The sequence below is a fragment of the Phyllobates terribilis genome, unplaced genomic scaffold, assembly GCF_046119375.1.
Source record: "Phyllobates terribilis strain yellow unplaced genomic scaffold, ASM4611937v1 Scaffold_5__5_contigs__length_657084704, whole genome shotgun sequence".
NCBI classification, from domain to species: Eukaryota; Metazoa; Chordata; class Amphibia; order Anura; family Dendrobatidae; genus Phyllobates; species Phyllobates terribilis.
In genome coordinates this window covers 9,107,869-9,131,249 of record NW_027362765.1, presented here as the reverse complement: position 1 = coordinate 9,131,249, position 23,381 = coordinate 9,107,869, and the positions used below count along the sequence as shown (strand labels likewise).

At 43.5% G+C, this 23,381-nt stretch overlaps 1 protein-coding gene across 1 annotated transcript; it reads right to left on the bottom strand.

Moving 5' to 3' along the window:
- Positions 1–21,397: 21,397 nt before the first annotated feature.
- LOC141270863 (gastrula zinc finger protein XlCGF53.1-like) lies at positions 21,398–21,868 on the bottom strand. The gene is made up of 2 exons (XM_073680959.1): positions 21,723–21,868; positions 21,398–21,593 (listed from the first exon to the last, which is right to left on the bottom strand). Exons 1-2 carry the CDS (start codon positions 21,798–21,800, stop codon positions 21,444–21,446), a joined length of 228 nt encoding a protein of 75 aa, XP_073537060.1. The 5' UTR covers positions 21,801–21,868; the 3' UTR covers positions 21,398–21,443.
- Between the last annotated feature and the right edge of the window lie 1,513 nt (positions 21,869–23,381).

Sequence of the window (23,381 nt, the reverse complement as noted above, 5' to 3'; positions counted from 1 at the left end):
ACTGTCACAAGCTTTTCATATCGATAGTGCAGCACAAACACAGAATACTGTAGAAATCATTTACACTATCACATTTCCATTACAATAGAAACATCAGTCATTATACCAATAATAAAGTGTCAAATGTATAATGTAAAATAAATATATATATATTTCATAAAGCTGCCAGGACCATAAACTGTAGAAAGTGTCCTCTCACTAAGCCTAAGCTCAAGCACACCAGATAGTTTGGGGTTTATTACTTGTTACATTTTATAGGTTAATTTGACCTTCAACCAAGGGGACTTAGTAGAGATTTGTCTCTGGAAGCGTTACCCTTTTCCCCTGTATGATGCTGACCAATCATAAACTGGAGGCAACATGGAGGGAAAAAAAGAAAACCCCCCCCAGATTAGGTAAGACCTGACCTTTTCTGTGCAATAGAAGACTCGTGTTTGAAGCACCACTCCAGGAACTTCGTTTAGTTGCACCATTCCAGCACTGAAATAATAAAAATCCAAAACACTAGACCGTAGCTTTAACCAGGTCACAAAACTCTCACTAGCGGTGATTACTGTGCAGGGGAGGAGAGCGGAGGAGTGTGATTCCATGTACTGCTCTGTATCTATCCCAGGCTTTGTGGAGTAATGTCCCGGGACCTGGGGTAAACGCTGAGCGCTGTATGTGACACGTGCTGATCGGACACTGCAGCTCTCATCTCAGCCCTGTCCTGCTGCTGTGAGACTAGAGCTGTAGTGTGCGATCAGCATTTATCCCAGGTACCGGGAAGTTATTCCCCAAAGCCTGGGACGGATGCAGAGCAGTATATGGAATCTCACATCTCTGCATAGTAATCGCTGGAAGTGAGATTTTTTTAACTAGTTAGACTTGTATTATATCAGATACAGAGAAATCCAGTTCTGATATTCTCTGGGGGTGTGCTCTTTATCCTCTGCATGACACCTCCTGCATATTATTGGACAATACAGGGGAAAAGTAAACGCCCCCTTAGTTGAAGGGGAAATTGGCGTAAAGTTTACAAGTTAATATCTCTGCAATGGAGACGAGAAATAAAAGAAACCATGTTTTATTCATATCTTCAGCCACTTGAATGTAAAGTAACTAGTTCCTCTTTAAAGGGAATCGTTTAATAATATGAACCTGGCCAAAACCACATATATAGACATGCAGGTCCTTGAAATCTAAATCCAATGACACCTTTATATCTTTTATCTGCTGCTGCATACCCAAGAAATCAGTTTTGTAACTGGGCAATATGATAACTAGTGGGTGTCTGGTCTGGTGGGCATTGTTTTTCTTAGACTAATTGTTGCACAGTCCCACTAATCACGTTATCATGCCCTGTGGGTTTGAGTGACATTATTTGCAAGAGCGGTGCCACTAACAGCTCTTTGTAAATTTCAGCATCCCTGATAATGCACAATAAGCCAGGTGTGCACCTTGGCTTCATTGGAACATTGTGCATGCCGGGTATGCAGCATGGACGCAGGACACAGCCAGCTGCGGAATTTGCAGAGAACCATCTGTGAAGGCTGGCTGTGTCCTGTCATCATTGCCTGCAGTTAATACACTGTGCCCTGATAAAGTTGGGGTGCATACGCCTGGCTGACCGCGCAATGTCAAAGAGCCAGTGGTAACAATGCTCTTGTAAATAATCTGACTCATGCTCACAGGGGTATAACGTGATTAGTGGGACAATTAGTCTGGGGAAAACAACGCTCCCACAACTAGTCCCCCACTACTTAGCAAATTGCAAGCCCTGTTATAAAACTGATTTTATGCATAGGCAGCAATTAATAAGCCCAAAAAAAGCCTTGTAAGAAGGGTATAAAGGGATCAATAAATAAGTGGTTACAGATTGGAGATCCTGATCGGTTCCCTTTAACCCCTTTACAACTCAAGGTGGTTTGCACGTTAATAACCAGGCCAATTTTTACTATTCTGACCACTGTCACTTTATGAGGTAATTACTCTGGAACTCTTTAAAGGATCCCCCTGATTCTGAGATTGTTTTTTCGGGACATATTGTACTTCATGATTGTGGTAAAATTTCTTCGATATCACTTGCCTTTATTTGTGAAAAAAAACAAAAATTTGGCGAAAATTGTGAAAATTTTGCAATTTTCAAACTTTGAATTCTTATGCCCTCAAGTCAGAGAGATGTGACTCGCCCCCTGGGCCGTGGGGCACTCGGAGCCGGGCAATAGGGAGATGATGGGGGTAATAGTGGCAACCCGGTCCGTGGCTCAGGGTGGTCAGACCAGTGATGTCCGACTACGCCACCCGTGGATTGCGGTCAGTGCTAATCGCCGCTGCAGCGCAGACCTCTGGGGCAGATGTGAATGTGCAGCTCAGAATAGTACAACTCCTCACGGGAAGAGTAGGGCCCCAGGGCAGTGTATGACGGATGATGGAGGGGATGATTTCGACCGCGATAGCCAGGAGACGGAGGCCTCTTCAACAGTTCAGGGTCTTTATTATAACAGGTAAAACGACCCAGAAACAGGCCCGGCTAGGAGGGGGCCTGGATGTCTGAGAACAAGTGGGAAGCTGGCCCGGGTCAAGGTGAGGGTGTAGGCCTACCATGCTCTCTGTGCTCCTTCTGGCTATTTCCCTTCTGGTAATGTACAGCCCACGTTCCTGAGCTCACCGTGTCCTCTCGCCCGTATGGCTTGCAACTTGGGTCCCTTTCTACTCCCGGCCTGGTATGGCTTTGCTGGTCCCTTCTGCTGTGGCGGAGCCTCCGGGCTTCTTAGGCCAAGGAACATACAGTCCCCTGCGGACTGGTTATCTGCTGTAGGACGTGGAATCCTCACAGCCTCAGACACCAAAGTCTGGTAGATTAGTCTCTTTATCTGCCAGGACAGGCTCACTTCGCCTTTGTTCCTGGCTCGTGGCTCTCCTACTGCCACATGTCCTCTTAGGCTGCAACACAACTGTCTCTCCCTGCTCTGGGACACTTCTCTATCCAGAGACAGGTCGTCCAGTTCTCTCTAACCCTGCCCCCAGTTCCAGCTTTTATAGGGGCAGCCTGCTCCCCCTACTGGCCTGAGACAGGAGGTATTGCATGCTAATGTTCCCCTGACTAGAGAACCTCCCCCTTGCTCTCAGACACAGCTTTATTATATTTGTGGCATCCAGGCCAGGGTGACACAGATGACATGTGGGAAATAACATTTCCCACATGTATACTTTACATTAGGCCAATTTTGGAACCAACATTTTTTTTATTAGGGAGCTATAAGGCTTAAAAGTTGACCAGCGATTTCTAATTTTTCCAACAAAATTTACAAAACCATTTTTTAGGGGCCACATCACATTTGAAGTCACTTTGAGGGGTCTTTTTGACAGAAAATACCTAAAAGTGACACCATTCTAAAACTGCACCCCTCAAGATGCTCAAAACCACATTCAAGAACTTTATTAACCCTTCAGGTGCTTCATAGCAATTTTGGGAATATGGAAGAAAAAAATTAACATTTAACTTTTTTCACAAAAATGTTACTTTAGACCCAATTTTTTTATTTTCGCAGGGGTAACAGGAAGAAATGGACCCCAAAATTTGTGGTGAAATTTCCTCTGAGCACGCAGATACCCCATATGAGGGGAAAAACCACAGTTTAGGCGCACGGCAGGGTTCGGAAGTGATGGAGCGTCATTTGACTTTTTGAATGTAAAATTTGCTTGAATAATTAGCGGACGCCATGTTGCATTTTTTGGAGCCCCTGATTTGCCTAAACAGTGGAAACCCCCCATAAGTGACACCATTTTGGAAACAAAACCCCTCAGGGAACTTATCTAGATGTGTGGTGAGCACCTTGAACCCCCAAGTGCTTCACAGAAGTTTATAACATTGAGCCGTAAAAATACAATTTTCGCATTTTTCCCACAAAAATGTTTTTCAGCCCCCAATTTTGCATTTTCATAAGGGTAACAGGAGAAAAATTGCTCCATGCAGTTTGTTGTGCAATTTCTCCTGAGTAAGCAGATACCCCATATGTGGGGGAAAACCACTGTTTGGGCGTATGGCAGGGTTCGGAAGGGAAGGAGCGCCATTTGACTTTTTGATTGTAAAATTTGATTGAATAATTAGCGGACGCCATTGGAGAGCCCCTGATGTGCCTAAACAGTGGAAACCCCCCACAAGTGACAATATTTTGGAAACTAGACCCCTCAGGGCACTTATCTAGATGTGTGGTGAGCACGTTGAACCCTCAGGTGCTTCACAGAAGTTTAGAACATTGAGCCGTAAAAATAAAATGTTCACATTTTTGCAACAAAAATATTTTTCAGCCTCCAATTTTGCATTTTCATGAGGGTAACAGGAGAAATTGCACCATGCTATTTGTTGTGCAATCCCCCCTGAGCACGCCGATACACAATATGTTTGGGAAAACCACTGTTTGGGCGCACTGCAGGGTTCGGAAGGGAAGGAGCGCCATTTGACTTTTTCAATGTAAAATTAGTTTGAATAATTAGCGGTCGCCATGTTGAGTTTGGAGAGCTCCTGATGTGCCTAAACAGTGGAAACCCCCCACAAGTAACACCATTTTGGAAACTAGACCCCTCAGGGAACTTGGCTAGATGTGTGGTGAGCACCTTGAACCCCCATGTACTCCACAGAAGTTTATAACATGCAGCCGTGAAAATAACATTTTCACATTTTTCCCACAAAAATGTTTTTCAGCCCCCAGTTTTGCATTTTCATAAGGGTAACAGGAGACATTGCACCATGCAACTTGTTGTGCAATCTCTCCTGAGTAAGCCGATACCCCATATGTAGGGGAAAACCACTGCTTGGGCATACGGCAGGGTTCGGAAGGGAAGGAGCACCATTTGACTTTTTGAATGTAAAATTTGCTTGAATAATTAGCGTATGTGCTCCTGATGTGCCTAAACAGTGGAAAACCCCAACAAGTGACACCATTTTGGAAACTAGACCCCTAGGGAACTTATCTAGATGTGTGGTGAGCACCCTGAACCACCAAGTGCTTTACAGAAGTTTATAACATGGAGCCATGAAAATAAAAAAATCAAACTTTTTCCACAAAAATTATGTTTTAGCCCCAATTTTTTTATTTTCACAAGGGTAAGAGGAGAAAATGGACCCCAAAAACTTTTGTGCAATGTCTCCTCAGTACGCCAATACCCTATATGTGGGGAAAATATAGTGTTTGGGCGCACGGCAGAGTTCAGAAGGGAAGTGTTAGAACTCTCCTGTTAGTTTTTTTTTAGTTTGCTGGTCACATGACCATTTTTGCCTATTTAATCCGGCTCCGCCCTCCTGGCCTTGCTGGACTTCATTGTATTTACTACTCTTGAGCTAGCTTGGTGCTCTGTTGCCGTTCTCTGTTATTTTTGCTAGGTCTTCTGACCTCTATGCTTTTTGTTGTGTGTTTGTCTTTGACTGCTACTATTTCTGCTAGGAGGTGTCCAACTTATCCCAGTCCCTAGTTCTTGTAGGGATCTCCGGGGGGCATACAATTTGTTGCGCATGAAGGAGGGTGATGAATGGAAGACTGCTTTTAACACTCCTGTGGGTTATTTTGAGAACCTGGTTATGCCTTTTGGTCTCACCAATGCTCCAGCATTTTTTCAGAATCTTATTAATGACATCCTTAGACCTTTAATCAGCAAAAATGTGGTTGTGTATTTGGATGACATTCTGATTTATTCGCCTGATCTGGAGTCTCATTGGCGGAGCGTACGTGAGGTATTACAGTTATTAATGGACAATTCGCTTTTTGCTAAGCTGGAGAAAAGTGAGTTCGCTGTACAGAGAATTAGTTTTTTGGGCTACATTATCTCCAGCGAGGGCTTTGAGATGGACCCGGTTAAAGTTCAAGCTGTGCAGGAATGGCCTAGGCCTATTGGTTTGAAATCGATACAGAGGTTTTTGGGTTTCGCCAATTATTACAGAAAATTCATAAAAAAAATTTCTATTGTCAAACCGCTGACCGATCTCACCAGGAAAGGTGCTAATGCGGTTCAGTGGACTACTGAGGCCATTGAAGCGTTTGTGTTTCTAAAGGAGAGGTTCACCTCTGCTCCCATCCTTATGCAGCCTGATGTGACTAAGCCGTTTTTGGTTGAGGTTGATGCTTCTTCGGTGGGGGTCGGTGCGGTGTTGTCTCAGGAAAACAAGGATGGAGTACATCCCTGTGCCTTTTTTTCAAAAAAATTTTCTGAGACTGAACTTAATTACGATATTGGTAATCGGGAATTGCTGGCGATTAAACTCGCATTTGAACACTGGCGTCACCTCTTGGAAGGTGCTGAATGTCCCATTCAGGTTTTCACTGATCATAAAAATCTGATCTATCTTGATGCTGCCAAGCGCTTGAATGCCCGTCAGGCTAGGTGGGCACTTTTTTTCTCGCGGTTTAATTTTTCCGTTACTTACATCCCGGGTACCAAGAATGTTAAAGCGGATGCTTTGTCTCGCAGCTTTTCTCCCATGGTCGGTGTTGAGGAGGAAGAGGAGACCATTTTACAAGAAGGTGTTGTGATTGCTGCTTTGGACTCCGTTTTGGAGGATGAGATTCTTAAAGCTCACGAGAATGCCCCATCTAACACTCCCCATGGGAGGTTGTTTGTGCCTAGGACCTTTAGGAGAGATTTGTTTGTTGAGTGTCATGAGTCTCGGTTGGCAGGTCATCCAGGAATTTCTGAGACCAAGAGACTTGTGGGTCTCTGTTTTTGGTGGCCTGGATGGCAGAAGGAAGTCATTAAGTGGGTGCACCAATGTACTGTGTGTGCAAGATCCAAGTCTTCGCATGCTCCTGCTGCGGGGTTGCTTTGCCCTCTGGAGGTTCCTAGTGCACCTTGGACACATCTGGCTATGGACTTTATTACTGACCTTCCCCCCTCTGAAGGTTTCACGGTCATCTGGGTGGTCGTGGACCGTTTTAGCAAGATGTGTCACTTGGTTCCCTTCATCAAACTGCCTTGCGCTAAGACACTCGCTAAGGCCTTTGTCAAGGAAATTGTCAGACTACATGGTGTTCCTACTGACATTGTTTCTGATAGGGGACCTCAGTTCGTGGCTCGTTTTTGGCGTGCCTTTTGTGACAGGTTGGGAGTTCATTTGTCGTTTTCATCCGGATATCATCCTGAGTCTAATGGCCAGACAGAAAGGAAGAACCAGGATGTTGAGCAGCTCTTGCGTTGTTTTGTGGCAGACAATCAAGAGGGGTGGTCTGAGTTTCTGCCACTTGCTGAATTTGCTCTTAACAACCATACATCCTCTTCTGCTGGGTGTTCGCCTTTTTTTTGTTGTTCTGGGAGACATCCGTCTTTTGGGTCATTCTCCAAATTGGTTTCGGCTGTGCCTGAGGAGGAGAGTTTTTCCGGTGATTTGGAGAGAGTTTGGACGGATGTGCGTCGTAATCTTCAGGAGGCTAACAAAAAGCATAGAGGTCAGAAGACCTAGCAAAACTAACAGAGAACGGCAACAGAGCACCAAGCTAGCTCAAGAGTAGTAAATACAATGAAGTCCAGCAAGGCCAGGAGGGCGGAGCCGGATTAAATAGGCAAAAATGGTCATGTGACCAGCAAACTAAAAAAAACCTAACAGGAGAGTTCTAACAGTACCCCCTCTTCTAAGAGGATCCTCCGGATCCCCTAGGCCCAGGCTTACCAGGAAACCTCCTGTGAAACGCTCTGACAAGTCTGGAAGCAGAAACATCATCCGCCCTCACCCATGAGTTATCCTCAGGTCCGAAACCCTTCCCGCATCCTAAATTCTAGACGGTATAGAGGGAGTTTGCAGTATCTCGTCGCTTGGAAGGGCCTGTGCGATGGGAGGGGCTGAGAAAACTCTCCCAGAACTTTGACAGTGTTCCCCTGCCTCTGCTGGATTGGAGTTGTGTCTCTCTTGGCTGTACTCCTTGGTTGTCCAACGAACTGTGGCCTCTGCCGTCAGCGTTTTCAGATGGGAATTTTTTTAATAGTTACGCAACAAGGGCCTTCTGGTACTGCCTCATTTTTGTAGACCTGTCCACCTCAGGAATAAGAGATATAAAGTTCTCCTTGTAGCGTGGGTCTAGAAGTGTCACCAACCAGTAATGACTGTCACCCAAAATTTTGAGAACGCGAGGGTCATGGGAAAGGCAGCGTAACATAAACTCAGCCATGCGTGCCAGACTGCTAACACTCAAGACTTCCGTGTCCTCACCAAGAGGACGACTGACCATGCTCTCCTCCTCTCTGTCCTCATGCCATCCACGCTGAACAGACGGTATGACAGTTGTGCAGGTAGTACCATCTATAGCGCGTGAAACTAGCTCCTGTTCTTCCTACTCCTCCTCCTCTTCCTCATTGTCACCCAATCCACGTTGGGAGACGAAATGAGGCTGGGCTGTGTGTAATCACCCTGTATGGTTCCTTGCTCCATCTCAACGTGCTGCACCTACAATGCATTCTCTTTGATTGTGAGCAGATAGCGTTTCAGAATACAGAGAAGTGGGATGGTGTTGCTAATTATGGCGTCATCGCTGCTCACCATCGTGGTGGAGTCCTCAAAGTTTTGGAGGATGGTACAGATGTCTGACATCCATGTCCACTTCTGAGGTCTTATGTGTGGAGTCTGAACTCCGACAGCTTTGTTGATGCTTGTAGTCAACAACTGCCCTCTTCTGCTCACAAATCCTTCCCAACATCTGCAGTGTAGAGTTCCAACGTGTTGGGACATCACACACAAGTCAGTGAGCTGGAACATGCAAATGCTGCTGAAGCACAGCAAGGGCGGCGGAAGCTGTAGCTGACTTTCTAAAATGGGCACACAGGCGGTGTACTTTGACAAGCAGATCTGGCAGCTCCGGGTAGCTTTTGAGAAACCGCTGAACCATGAGATTAAAACACATGGGCCAGGCATGGTACATTTGTGAGCTCGACTTGCCTCAGAGCCACCACCAGGTTCCCGCCATTGTCACACACGACCATGCCTGGCTGTAGGTTCAGCAGTGTCAGCCACAGATCAGAGCTGTCCACAACTCTTCACCATTGTGCGGTTTGTCACCTAAGCATATTAGCTTCAGCACAGCCTGTTGCCATTTGGCCGAGGCAGTGCTTCCAGCTTTTGACTGATGTGGTCATTTCGGAGATGGAGGCTGAGGTGAAGGAGCTGTAGACTGTGGGGGCTACCCTGATTGACCTAGGACCCGCAATCCTCGGCGTCGGGAGCATGTGTTCCATCCCAAGGTCTGACTGGGTCCCTGCTTCCACTATGTTAACCCAGTGTGCAGTCAGCGAGATGTACCGTCCTTGCCCACAAGCACTTGTCCACGTGTCCATGGTTAGTTGGACTTTCCCTGTAACTGCATTGTTGAGGGCATGGCTAATGTTGTGAGACACGTGCTTGTGTAATGCTGACAGCACACCGGGAGAAATAGTTTCGACTGGGGACTGAGTACAGAGGGACGGCCACAGCCATCAGGTTGTGGAAAGCTTCTGTCTCCACGAGCCTAAAAGGCAACATTTCGAGCGAAAGCAGTCACGAAATGTGGGAATTTAGTAGTGTGGCCTGTTGGGCGTTGGCTGCGTATTTGCACTTGCGTTCCAAGGACTGGAGTATGGACAACTGAACGCTGTGCTGGGACAAGGAGGTGCTTGATGATGGTGCTAGTTGAGAGTGTGCAATGACAGGTGCAGGGCAGGAGGCATCTTCACATACACTATGGACAGAGGATTGGCTTGCACTCACAACAGCAGAAGAAGCAGTGGTGTCACCCGCAGACAATGTTCCTGGACCCTGGGGTTCGGCCCACAAAGTCGGGTGCTTTGCTGTCATGTGCCTGATCATGCTGGTGGTGGTCAGGCTGGTAGTTTTGCTACCCCTGCGGATGCTTGGCTGGCAGGTGGTGCAAATGGCTTTTTTGGTGTTATCGGAAAGAGTCTTTAAAAAACAACCAGACTCGGGAAGACCTAACAGTTGTACTGGCATCTTCTGTCATGTTGGTGTTACGGGGAACAATTGCCCGCCTTCTGTCTGTGGCCAGCACACTGCTTCTTCCTGCCTGTTGGGAGGCTCTGCCCCCCTCCCTCTGTGTGCTTCTGTCCTTGCTCTGCATGTCCTCCTGCCAGGTTGGGTCAGTTACTATATCATGCACCACCTTGCCTTCCACTTAAGCACTCTGGTCCTCCTCCTGACTTTCTGGCAATTGTGTCTCATCATCGGCCACCTCTTGTGACACTTACCTACTGTCGCCTTTGTATGACCGTGGCTGCTCAAATATTTGGGCATTCCTACATGCGATCTCCTCTTGCCCCGCTTCAAATGGACCAGGTGAGGCGCCCGAATCTACAAATGGAAAAGTGAACAGCTCTTCGGCATGTCCAAATGTGCAATTAGTTGTCTCTGGGCACTCGGCATGGTAGGAGGAAGGAGGATCAGGGTGAAAAATATGCGCTCCAGATTCTTGGCTACGGACACTTCACCATGTGGAAGACAAGGTGGTGGTGGCTAAGTGACTGAAAGCATCATCTGTTATCGAACAAATAACCTTTTCACACTGCTCTGTGTTCAATAGTCATAAACTGCGGTCCCCTATTAATTGGGATAGGAAGGTCGAGCAAGAAGATGTGGGTATTTGTTGTGGCACAATTTCAGCTTGCCCAAGGCCTTGGCCTCTGTATGCACCATCACGATCACCATCATGTTCAGTTCCTCATCCATTTCCACGTGCCTTGCCCATTTTAAAGGGAGGACAATATCTTCCTTGCTCACTACAAATGGCTGAATTTGGAGCAAACTTATGTGTGATCTGTGTGACGGACAAACCAGTTTTAAATAGCTGGCCTGTAGGTAACTATTTTTAACAGCGCTGACGTCCTGTCAATAAGTTCACTGACACACTGAAACAAAATTTCAATGGAGGCCAGAAATGGCAATATTTTCAATGCAATTATATGTGATCCGTGTGACGGACAAACGACAGTTTTAAATAGCTGGATTTTTAGCGCTGTAATATGGAAAGGACCTGGCTGTATTCTGCAGTGCCAACAAGCAAATGGCCAAGATAAACGATGTTCTCTGGATTGCTTTTTAAGCAAATAATCAGGATTAAGATAAAAAATAAATTATTCCTGGCCCCTGATACCTGGGCCTATTTCTACAAATATCTTGTAAAAGCACCAGCAGACAGAACTGGAGTGGACCCTCTTGCTATGTGCACTGTAATCTGCTATATACCCTGCCATCCTGCCTAGCATGGCGGCGCCAGGTCTGATATAGACCTGATGATGCTGTGCGGCCAGCCAATCACTGTAATGCCACAACCAACATGGCTGCGGCATTACAGTGTGTGGCAGACAATCACTGCATGTTGATTGGTGCTCTAATGATCGCCAAACATGCAGTGAGGGGACCCGAGCTCCCGCCGAGCAACCCCGGAAATACTCGGCGAGCGCCGAGCATCTCAAGCAGTGAGATGCTCGGGCGAGCACCGAGCAGTAGCGAGCATGCTCGCTCATCACTAGTTAAGGTTCATTACAACATTCCACTCTAAAGCGACAGAATTACGTGACTGTCTTATCAAATCATGGCCCATCTTAATGGCTGACCCCATATTGGCAAAATATCTACCAGAGAGACAGAAAATCACTTTCAGAAAGGCAAAAAATCTCTGATCACCTTATGAGAAGCCACTATTATCCTACCACTCCCCCTAATTTTCTGAAAAGACCACCTCCAGTAAATGGATGTGTACCATGTGGTAGATGTGTGGTGTGTCCTAATGTTGAACAAGCTAACTCTTTCACAGATTCTCAGGGGTCTAGGACCTATTACATCACCAAACAGATAACTTGTACCTCTAAAGCTATGGTCTATTATGCGACATGCCTGTGTCCTAAAATCTATGTAAGGTTCACAACTAGACAACTTAAGACAAGAATACGTGAACACGTCCTAGGTATTGAAGCGGCGGTAAATGAAACTGATATTTCTACGTTAAAAACTATTCCCAAGCATTTTAGAATACACCATAAGTGTGACGCATCTAAACTTAAAGTTCGGGGTATTGACATGATCACCACTAATATTAGGGAAAGTAGAGTGAGTCAACTATTAGCCCAGAAAGAGAGCAGATGGTTGTGGACTTTAAAAACACTCCATTCATTGGGCTTGAACGAAAATATTAGTTATGCCCCATTTCTCTGATCACCTATATCCACATTGTTTTAGCTATTTTGTCTTACCTTTTTATCTAGTATGGTTGGGTAGTTTTTTTTATTTTAACTTTTTCCTATTTTTTTAGTGTTCCCCTATGAGAGTTCGCCGTCTTTTTCTACCAAATTTTCATAAAGGCATTACATGGTGATTGGCATGTTTGTATACGTGATATCCCCATTTCTACCAGTCAATGACGTTGAGGACTTCCATTCTGCTATGACATAATTGCCGGCACTATTTGGCTCTCAAGATCTGTAACATTTTTTACTGTGTGCACATTTTTGATCCATACAGTTAATATTGTATATCTTTCGCATTTATAGATCGATATTTTGAGAGATATTTTCTTATATCTTATTACGCATTTATACTATGATCTCATATAATCATGTTATACTTCAAGCTTTTCTTAAAGATATACTTTGTTTTGTCATTGCCAATTAACTTCTCTTACTTATATATAACTGGCTATCGCCTATACCCCATATATATATATATATATATTGTACAGACCAAAGACGAAAATATGTCTTATATTCTAGGTTCTTCAAAGTAGCCACCTTTTTCTTTGATGACTGCTTTGCACACTCTTGGCATTCTCTTGATGAGCTTCAAGAGGTAGTCATCGGAAATGGTCTTCCAACAATCTTGAAGGAGTTCCCAGAGATGCTTAGCACTTGTTGGCCCTTTTGCCTTCACTCTGCGGTCCAGCTCACCCCAAACCATCTCGATTGGGTTCAGGTCTGGTGACTGTGGAGGCCAGATCATCTGGCGTAGCACCCCATCGCTCTCCTTCTTGGTCAAATAGCCCTTACACAGCCTGGAGGTGTGTTTGGGGTCATTGTCCTGTTGAAAAATAAATGATAGTCCAACTAAACGCAAACCGTATGGAATAGCATGCCGCAGCAAGATGCTGTGGTAGCCATGCTGGTTCAGTATGCCTTCAATTTTGAATAAATCCCCAACAGTGTCACCAGCAAAGCACCCCCACACCATCACACCTCCTCCTCCATGCTTCACGGTGGGAACCAGGCATGTAGAGTCCATCCGTTCACCTTTTCTGCGTCGCACAAAGACACGGTGGTTGGAACCAAAGATCTCAAATTTGGACTCATCAGACCGAAGCACAGATTTCCACTGGTCTAATGTCCATTCCTTGTGTTCTTTAGTCCAAACAAGTCTCTTCTGCTTGTTGCCTGTCCTTAGCAGTGGTTTCCTAGCAGCTATTTTATCATGAAGGCCTGCTGCACAAAGTCTCCTCTTAACAGTTGTTGAAGAGATGTGTCTGCTGCTAGAACTCTGTGTGGCATTGACCTGGTCTCTAATCTGAGCTGCTGTTAACCTGCGATTTCTGAGGCTGGTGACTCGGATAAACTTATCCTCAGAAGCAGAGGTGACTCTTGGTCTTCCTTTCCTGGGGCGGTCCTCATGTGAGCCAGTTTCTTTGTAGCGCTTGATGATTTTTGCAACTGCACTTGGGGACACTTTCAAAAAGTTTTCCCAATTTTTCAGACTGACTGACCTTCATTTCTTAAAGTAATGAAGGCCACTCGTTTTTCTTTACTTAGAATTTGTATTACGGCAAGAAAAAAGCAGCTAACAGTCTATTCAGTAGGACTATCAGCTGTCTATCCACCAGACTTCTGCACAACTGATGTTCCCAACCCCATTTATAAGGCAAGAAATCCCACTTATTAAACCTGAAAGGGCACACCTGTGAAGTGAAAACCATTTCCGGTGACTACCTCTTGAAGCTCATCAAGAGAATGCCAAGAGTGTGCAAAGCAGTCATTAAAGCAAAAGGTGGCTACTTTGAAGAACCTAGAATATAAGACATATTTTCAGTTGTTTCACACTTTTTTGTTAAGTATATAATTCCACATGTGTTAATTCATAGTTTTGATGCCTTCAGTGTGAATGTACAATTTTCATAGTCATGAAAATACAGAAAAATCTTTAAATGAAAAGGTGTGTCCAAACTTTTGGTCTGCACTATATATACATTTGGGTTATGCTATTATTGACAGTTTACCCCATTATGCTAGTTTCCTTTTCTCTCCGGTTGTATTTGACTATATATGTCTGTGGACTGGGCAGTACGCATGGCTTCACTGTTCTCTGTGGTGTCCTCACTGGCTGTATAAATATTTGCTCCATGATGCGCGGTCACGTGGTTCCCCACGTGCTTGCGGCATCATGGATGATGTTGCCGTCGATGCGGCGGTGATTGCCATGTGTCATGCCACTCCTTCCCCACACCTATTGGCAGAGAGACTACACACCCCCTTTTCTATTGGCTCAAGGGTTTCTAAACCCTACCCACCTTCATTGACGCCACCTCCTGACGAAGGCAGCCGTGCCGAAACGCGCATTAGGGTGAGTGCCATTGAGGACCGTGTTCACATCCACTGTGGCTGTAAGTATTCTATAGGATTCATGCTACACTCTTTTTGGTGCCGTTCTTTAATCTTTTTTCCTACTTAGGTGCATTTTCTAGTCTTTAATATGTATTAGGATATACTTTTACTCTGTAGCCTAAGGGGTCAGGGCAATTATACCACTTGGAAAGATCTGCTACCCCCGGTATAAGCTATCTAGATTAGTACCTATATATAGACAGCGGTATGGCTAAACCTCTTACATAGCAACTACTTCTGAGCTACCTCATAAGCACCTGCACTCTTATTGAATGCTTCACTGCATTTTAACAATATATTCTTATTTTTTTGGCAGCCCAATTATGTATTTACATCAGAATATAATCATGTTAATTTTTCTCATGCTCCTCATTAGTGCTCCTCCATTGTTTTACTATTAACTGTTTCTGCAATTCATATTTTTTTCCTGTATAAATTATAATTAATAAAATTTTGTAATTTTTTTCAATATTATATGGGACTCTGACTTGAAGTTTTTTCCTCGTTTCTTATGTATGGAAGACTTTGTGGGGCCCATTATTCTGTATGGAAGACTTTGTGGGGCCCATTATACTGTATGGAGGACTATATGGGGCCCATTATACTGGACACTGGTTGGCCCACGACTTTGTCAAAGTTTTTCATTTTGGCCCTCTGCATGTTTTGAGTTTTACATCCCTGATGTAAAATCAGTATGGGTAATGTACATGGAAATGGCAATAATGCAAAGCTGCTAATTGGACTTTGCTACAAGCCTCCTAATATAGCTGAACATGAAGAGGATGATATGCTGCAACAAATTAAAAAGGCAACAAAAACAAGTCATGGTCAAGGTGCTGGTTCCCTTGAAATTGTTCCAGAAAATGAAGTAATTCTCCCAGAAAATTATTGAAATGACACTTTTTGCGATACACGTTTATTTCCTTTGCATGTATTGGAACACCACAAGAAAACAGAGAAAAAAAAGGCAAATTGAACATAATTTCACACAAAATAGGCCAGACAAAATGATTGACACCTTGCCAAAATTATGGGTAAACAACTTTGTTTCAAGCATGTGAAGCTTGTTCAAACGCAATTGTGGCAAGTAACAGGTGTGGGCAATATGAAAATCACAACTAAAACCAGATAAAAAGGGGAGAAATGGATTCAATCTTTGCATTGTGTGCATATGTGTGCCACACTAAGCATGGAGAAAATAGAAAAAGGAGAAAAGAACTGCATAATCAATAAATTTACAACCCATACAGTCAAATATGGTGGAGGTTCAAAGGTGTTTTGCTGCCTCTGTGTGCAAGGCATCATGAAATCTGAAGATTAGCAAAGGATTTTGGGTCACAATGTAGTGCCTAGTGTTAGAAAGCTGGGTTTGCGTCCTAGTTCATGGGTCATCCAGCAGGACAATGACCCCAAACATACTTCATGAAGCACCCAGAAAATGGATGGAAACAAAGTTCTGGAGAGTTCTGATCAGCAAGGAGTCTGGATCTAAATCCCATTGAACACTTGTGGAAAGATCTTAAAATTGCTGTATGGAGAAAAATATTAAAATTTGAGAGTCCTTAGTGGTTGATACCATCTTTTCAGTTAGCCATAAGTCAGTAAGCTTTCGAGACTACTCAGGTCTCTTCATCAGACAAAGAATAACACAAAATCTGAAGAGACAAATATTTATACATAATAGGGCACAGGAATAATGCAATAGATAAGACAAGTGATGTGAAGAAGAACTATCAGTTTCGGAAAGGGATAAGCAGTTGTGGCCGTAAAAATGTGTGGCCACAAGTAGATCTATTCTTTTTTTGTGTGCCGATGAGAATTCATCCAAGTTTTTGCCTTGTCTCCCCTACATACAGACCCCCAGTTGGACATTTGGTACATATAATTAAGTACACTACATTAGTTGTGATGCAGCTGAAAGTACCTGGGATCTTGTGGTCCTGATGGGAGTTGGGAATCTTTATCTTGTCCGCGGTCTTCATAAACGGACAGGTTTACATTTACAGTTGGTGAGTTGGTGATGAATTTTATAAGTTTCACCACAAAGGTGAAACTATCCTCCCGGTCAGTTTGCTTTCCCTCCCAGTACCTTTTCATTCTAACAATGTTAGGTTTCTGGGAGATTATACTCGTTCCTTTTATTTTTGGTTCTCCTTAGCTTGCCTTCTTTGCCCTATATGAAAGTGTTTTTGTTTCTCATTCAGGTTTTTCGTATATTACTTCATACTTTCCTTTCCCTTTGTTGACAGTGTGTTGCAGCCTCCCCTCTGGTTCCTCAGGAGATATGTCAAACTCCTCAACGACTTATTAGGAAGTTAAGTCTGTGGTGGTGTTTTTAGTTCTGCAGCTAGGGCCTTTCTTGTCTGTACAGAGACTAGTTGGGTGTAGTTGCGGCATTCTCCCCAGTGTGGGTTCTCCGGTGGTTATCAAAATGCGCTTTCTGGTTAAAACATTTCCCACATTTTGAACATGAAAAAGGCTTCTTCCCTGTGTCAATTCTCTGAGGTTTGTTGAGATGTGATTCCTGTACAAAACATTTCCCACATTCTGAACATGAAAAAGGTTTCTCCCCTGTGTGAGTTTTGTGATGTTTGATAAGATTAGATTTTGCTGTAAAATATTTCCCACATTCTGAACATGAAAATGGCTTCTCTCCTGTGAGTTCTCTGATGGTTGATAAGAGTTGATTTCTCCGTAAAACATTTTCCACATTCTGAACATGGAAAAGGCTTCTTCCCTGTGTGAGTTCTCTGATGTTTGAAAAGATATGATTTATTTGCAAAACATTTCCCACATTCTGAACATGAAAATGGCTTCTCCCCTGTGTGAGTTGTCTGATGTATATTTAGATATGATTTCTGTACAAAACATTTTCCACAATCTGAACATGAAAAAGGCTTCTCCACTGTGTGGGTTCTCTGGTGCTTATCAAAATCAGATTTCTGGATAAAACATTTCCCACATTCTGAACATGAAAAAGGCTTCTCCCCTGTGTGAGTTTTGTTATGTTTGATAAGATTTGATTTCTTTGCAAAACATTTCCCACATTCTGAACATGAAAATGGCTTCTCTCCTGTGTGAGTTCTCTGATGGCTGATAAGAGTTGATTTCTCTGTAAAACATTTTCCACATTCTGAACATGGAAAAGGCTTGTCCCCTGTGTGAGTTGTCTGATGTTTGAAAAGATTTGATTTCTGTACAAAACATTTCCCACAATCGGAACATGGAAAAGGCTTCTCCACTGTGTGGGTTCTCTGGTGCTTAAGAAAACTAGATTTCTGGTTAAAACATTTTCCACATTCTGAACATGAAAAAGGCTTCTCCCCTGTGCGAGTTCTCTGATGTTTGATAAGAGTTGATTTCTCTAAAACATTTTCCGCATTCTGAACAGGAAAATGGCTTCTCCCCTGTGTGAGTTCTCTGGTGCCTAACAAGACTTGATTTCTGATTAAAACATCTCCCACACTTGGAGCAAGAAAATCTATTCTTCGCTGTGTGAATTTTTTGAAGTTTAAGAAAAGACTTTTTGAGAGGAAAACTATTTCTATATTCTGAATGTGAAAATGGCTTCTTTGCTTTAGGAGCAGTTTGTTTTTTAATACTTATTTTGTGACTTTGATTTTCCTTAGGAGTCGGTAATAAATCAGAAGACGGGACCTGTTTCAAAGGATCAGATGACAGATCTTGGCTGTGAAGGGATGATGGTATATCTGGAGAAATGGCATTCATTTCAATTGTATCCTGTGGGATCTGAAAATTATCTGATTTGAAAATTGAAGATGTCAGGTGTCCCTCTGATCTCCTGGTACAGACATCTGCCAAGAAGAAAACCAATTATTATTTTTTAATAAAAAATCCTTGAATTTTATGTTTTGAACATTTCTACTTAAATTGTCTGTAAAAAAGGCAAGTTATATAAAAAAAATTCACTTATTCACCAAGACAATGACTAACTAATAGAAAACCTCATAGGATGAAGCAGTGGAGCGTGGTGTTCAACTGTTTGTTCATTCTGCCTCCCAAATATGGAGTAAAAGGTACAGGCTCTGTCCAGCCACTAAGATTAGGGTTGCTGAGACCAGTAGTACCATCCAGTCTGGCAGTATGGGTGTGTGCTGTCCAGCTGGAGTAATCTGCTCCCTGCTTCAGCCATTTGGAGAACACCACACCCTACTAAAGCTGGAAGCATATTGCCAGTATCTGCCAGATCCAGCCTTGTTCTCCTCTGGTTCAGTCCTCTGTGCTCAGCTCCCGGCTTGTGTATTTGTTTCCTGTTGTGACCCCGGCCCGTTTACTGACTACTCTTGTGTCTTCTGATTTTGTATTTTCTCTGCCCTCCTGGCTCTGACCCGGCTACCTGACTGTTCTTCCCATCTCACTCCACAGAATAGCAGGTAACACCGTGGCCCAAGCTTAGGGGTCTCTGTGTAAGTCCAGATCCATGTAGAGGGGTTAAAGGGTGATGAGCAAAGTAATTTGTGAAATCTGTAAACGGGGTAGATAAGACAAGCCTGTTCGTGGTGGCCATGTTTTGAGCTTTCAGGTGACCATGACCAGTGCCCCCAATACATTGTGTCTGCGAACTATTCCAGAAAAATCTGCATTCCTAATAGTTAAATGGCGCTCCTTCCCTTCTTAACCTGCCATGTGCCCAGATTGTAGTGTACAACCGTATATAGGGTATTGTCAGATTCAAGAGAAGTTGGAAAATAATTTGTAAGGTCCATTTGTTTCCTATTATCCTTTGTGAAGAATTCCAGAGTTATCACCACATAAAGTGACACACATCAGATTTGAAAAATGGGCCCTGATTAGGAACAGAAAACTGGCAGCAGGAAGGGGTTAAATCAGAATATTTTGGGCACTAACTACTGAAGTCAAAAACTGTGAGTATAGACAATAACACATCTACTGAAACGATCAAACTCAACAGTCTTCATCAGAGAAAAATGATTAACTAGTGGTGAAACCTCTCTGGGGTAATTAGAGTATGGGGCTCGGTGGCTCTTGGGAATCTAAACTATGATAAGAATCAATATTTTCTGTCAGATGAGTTTCAAGAAGAAATATTAGACATTTAAAGTGAACTTTTTTATAATACTGCAGAGCTGTGTGTCTTAAATTTAGATCTTGGGCATTTGGAAGAGGCAATGGAGATCTTTTTGAAAGACTACAAGGGAGTTACAGAGTCACATAAGTGAGGCAGATCCCACCACAATGAAACTATCACACAGAATGAACTTGTAAAAAAAGAAAGAATATAAAAACATGTAACATCCCCAACAACAACGTATGTATGAGGGGAGAAATCCAACACTAAACCGGAGTCACACTCATTTATGGTGGACCATTGGAGCTACTATGAGTTCTGACCAGGAGAGTAGAGAAAGTATTAGTGCCCCCATTTCAGGAGAGATTGTGCAGTAATCTGAATTTCTTAGGATTGAAAACATAATGGAATTTATGACGTGGAGTGAATCCATGAAACCGGGGCTCGAGCCAACACATCTCCTGCAGGCGTGAATAAATGTATATTACAGCCATCAGCCACGCACAGCTTAGAGATATATCATGGCACAGGTGTAATGTTTTCTGTATAGTTTATCACAATCCTGTTTGAAGTTAGTTGGTTTTAAAAGAAACTGAAAAGTCAGGATAAAGGGAAACTCTGCTGTTATTGTAGAGAAATTCACACTTGGCCTCACTGCACATTTAATGTTGTTGATCAAAAAAGCGAAGTTTGGCCAGAAAGACTGGACCTGGTCTTGTAGGGACCATATGTGCACATTCAGCAGCACAGAAGGGAGAGAAGGTGGATTCATACAATGAGATATCCGGGATCTAGGAAGCCAACAGCATCATTACCCTCCGCTTTCTCTTACAGACCCATCATTATATTTCTCTTCAAGTGATTTTCTCACTTGTCAGCACATTCTACGTACGCTGTCATTTGGCTTTGTAGTTTACAGACCTGGGCAGGTAACGGTCAGCATCTCCTAATCCCAGGGGGTAGGTGGATCCTCCAGGTGGTAAGTTCTATAGAAAAGGGCTTTCACAATTTCCCAAAGTAATCTGAACATTTTCGGACGGAGGAGAATGTTGTGGTCTAGAGGCAAAATGGTGATCACACGATTGTGATACGGCCAGACTACATCACAGATAAAGCAGCCACAGCCGATGACTGAGAAGAATCTGTGACTTCTCTGTATTTAGTGGTTACTACTCACCTGGGTAGTCATATGTAGGAATCTCCTCTTTACACCGCTCATCACCCCTCACATATGTCTCTGTAGTATTAATACGGGTTACATCTTCACCCTGAAACAAATATAAAAGTCACAGACAGATGGAGAAGTCACATCTATGATCAGCTCTAATCCTGCCATCTCCACCGTTCTCATTACACAAATATAAAACCTAATAATGGTGGATAAAACAAGACTGAATACAAAACCTTTACAGCAGTCTACACATCATAAGGGAGATCTCATGACACCTTCTCTCCATCTACCTGATGATCCTGAGGAACATTGGGATCTTCTTGTTTACAGTCCTGTGGAAGAAGAGGACGGGAACATCTCTCTGGTGTTGTCCTCTTACTGGAAAGATCTGGAGGAAACACATACAGGGACTGAATTCATTCTTTACATACAGATAATTATAGGCCGTGTGTATTTAGTCCTGTCTATTACCTGGAGATGTGAGGGGCTGGGGAACCTCCATCATGATGTCCTTGTACAGATCTTTGTGTCCTTCTAAATACTCACACTCCTCCATGGAGAAATAGACAGTGACATCCTGACACCTTATAGGAACCTGACACATACAATGATACCGTCATCCCCCCGATCCCTTCATAGCATTACTGTATAATGTCCCAGCATTCCCAGCAATGTCACCTCTCCAGTCAGCAGCTCAATCATCTTGTAGGTGAGTTCTAGGATCTTCTGGTCATTGATGTCCTCATGTATCAGGGGGTGAGGTGGAGGCCCCGTGATTAATCTCTGGTTATGGAGAGACACATTAATAAATCTCACTCCAGACATTTCCAGAGTCCTCACCTCTCCAGTTCTGTCCATCTGTTATTCCCATAGATAAAAATAATTAATTGTGATGTCATCAGAATCTCTCACCTCTCCAGTAAGCCGGAAGAGGATTTCTAGGGTGAGGTGTAATATCCTCTCCGCCATCTTGTCTCTGTCCATATCCATCTTTGATGGATAAATCAGGAAAATTCTCTTATATAGAAGATCTTCACTGAGAGGATCTGATATTGTAGAGACCTGAATGAGAAGAAGATAAGTTGATAGAACATCAGAAATATCCTGTGTAATAATACAATTACTGGAGATAATAAGGGGAAACATATGAGGAGATTTATTATTTTACAGTATTTAGTTTTTTCTTTACATCTAGTAATAAAACCTATATATTTTAGGCCACAGACAACAAGCAGTTTCTTCCTTGGAGTCTGCAGCTGAATACGTTTCTCATAGACTCATCTTCCATAACATTAATTCTCACCTAATTCTCTGACACTGGAATGGACATTGAGAATAACCTCGGCACTCAATGGTTCTTATAGAAAACATTTTTTTAATGCAGTCCAAAAACTAAAGTAAACGTTTCGGTCGATCTGACCTTAATCAAGAACTATTGGAAATAGCACAAAGAACAAAACAATAAATAAAAGAATAATAATAAAAAAGCATATACAAATGGATCATTGTGCAATAACATGATAATATCTCTTGTTTAACCTGAACAATAAACATGCTGTCAAAAGTGCATAATATTTCATCAAACCCCATTAATGCGGATACAACATCATAGTATAGAGCAAGTATATATACAAATTGAAGAGAGGTGATACCTACTAGACTGCTGGATGATATTCAAAGGTAGGAATTCAAAAGTGTGGAGATTTGGTGACACTGGTTGCTTGGGTCTGCAGAAAAGAGCAGAGAGTGGCAGACTCAGAGTTATCAGCTGAGAGGGACTGTGGAGGCAGAGATACACAGAATAGAGCTGGACGTAGCATACCTGTGACCCCTAGTTCCTGGTTATAAAGTGGTGCTGCACGTAGTGGCTTAGAGAAACGCGGTGTCCACCGCTAGTTCCTGGTACTGTGCGCGTTGTCAGGGGCAGGATGGCATCTAAAGGCGGGGGGCGGGAATTCCGAGGGCGGCTGACCAATCGCTGCCAATCCCACAGGGTTGTGTATTGTGAACTCCGGAAGTGACTCGCTGCTCCCAGGAAACTGTGCGTTCCACAGGCCAGTGTAAATGCGTTTTAGTGAGCCGTAAGTTTGATGGAGAGAGAACATGGGGGGGGGGGTGGGAATACTGAGGGCGGCTGACCAATCCCGCAGTGCTGTGTAGTGTGAACTCCGGAAGTGCACGCGTGACGTCACCGGAAGTGACGCGCAGCTCCCAAGAAGCTGTGCGGTGCGGTGTAAATGCGTCCCAGTGAGCCGGAAGTTTGAGTGCTAGGGAGAGAGAACATGCGTTCCACCAGTATAGAGCATAAGACCTAATGGACATGAGCCAGAGCCTTTGTTGGAGTGGAGAAGGATCCAGGAGAGGGGACAAGAGTGTGCCAGAGAGGAATAATCTGCAATAAAGGAGACAATATATGAGTAGGATATGGAGATCAAAACATGTATATTATTGACCTATTCAAATTGAAGACCACATTTCAACATAGGATCACATAAGATCCCTGGGTGACAAGTTTCTCTATACCAATTGTTCAATGAGAACCAAATTCCAAACATAAAAAAACCTTGTATA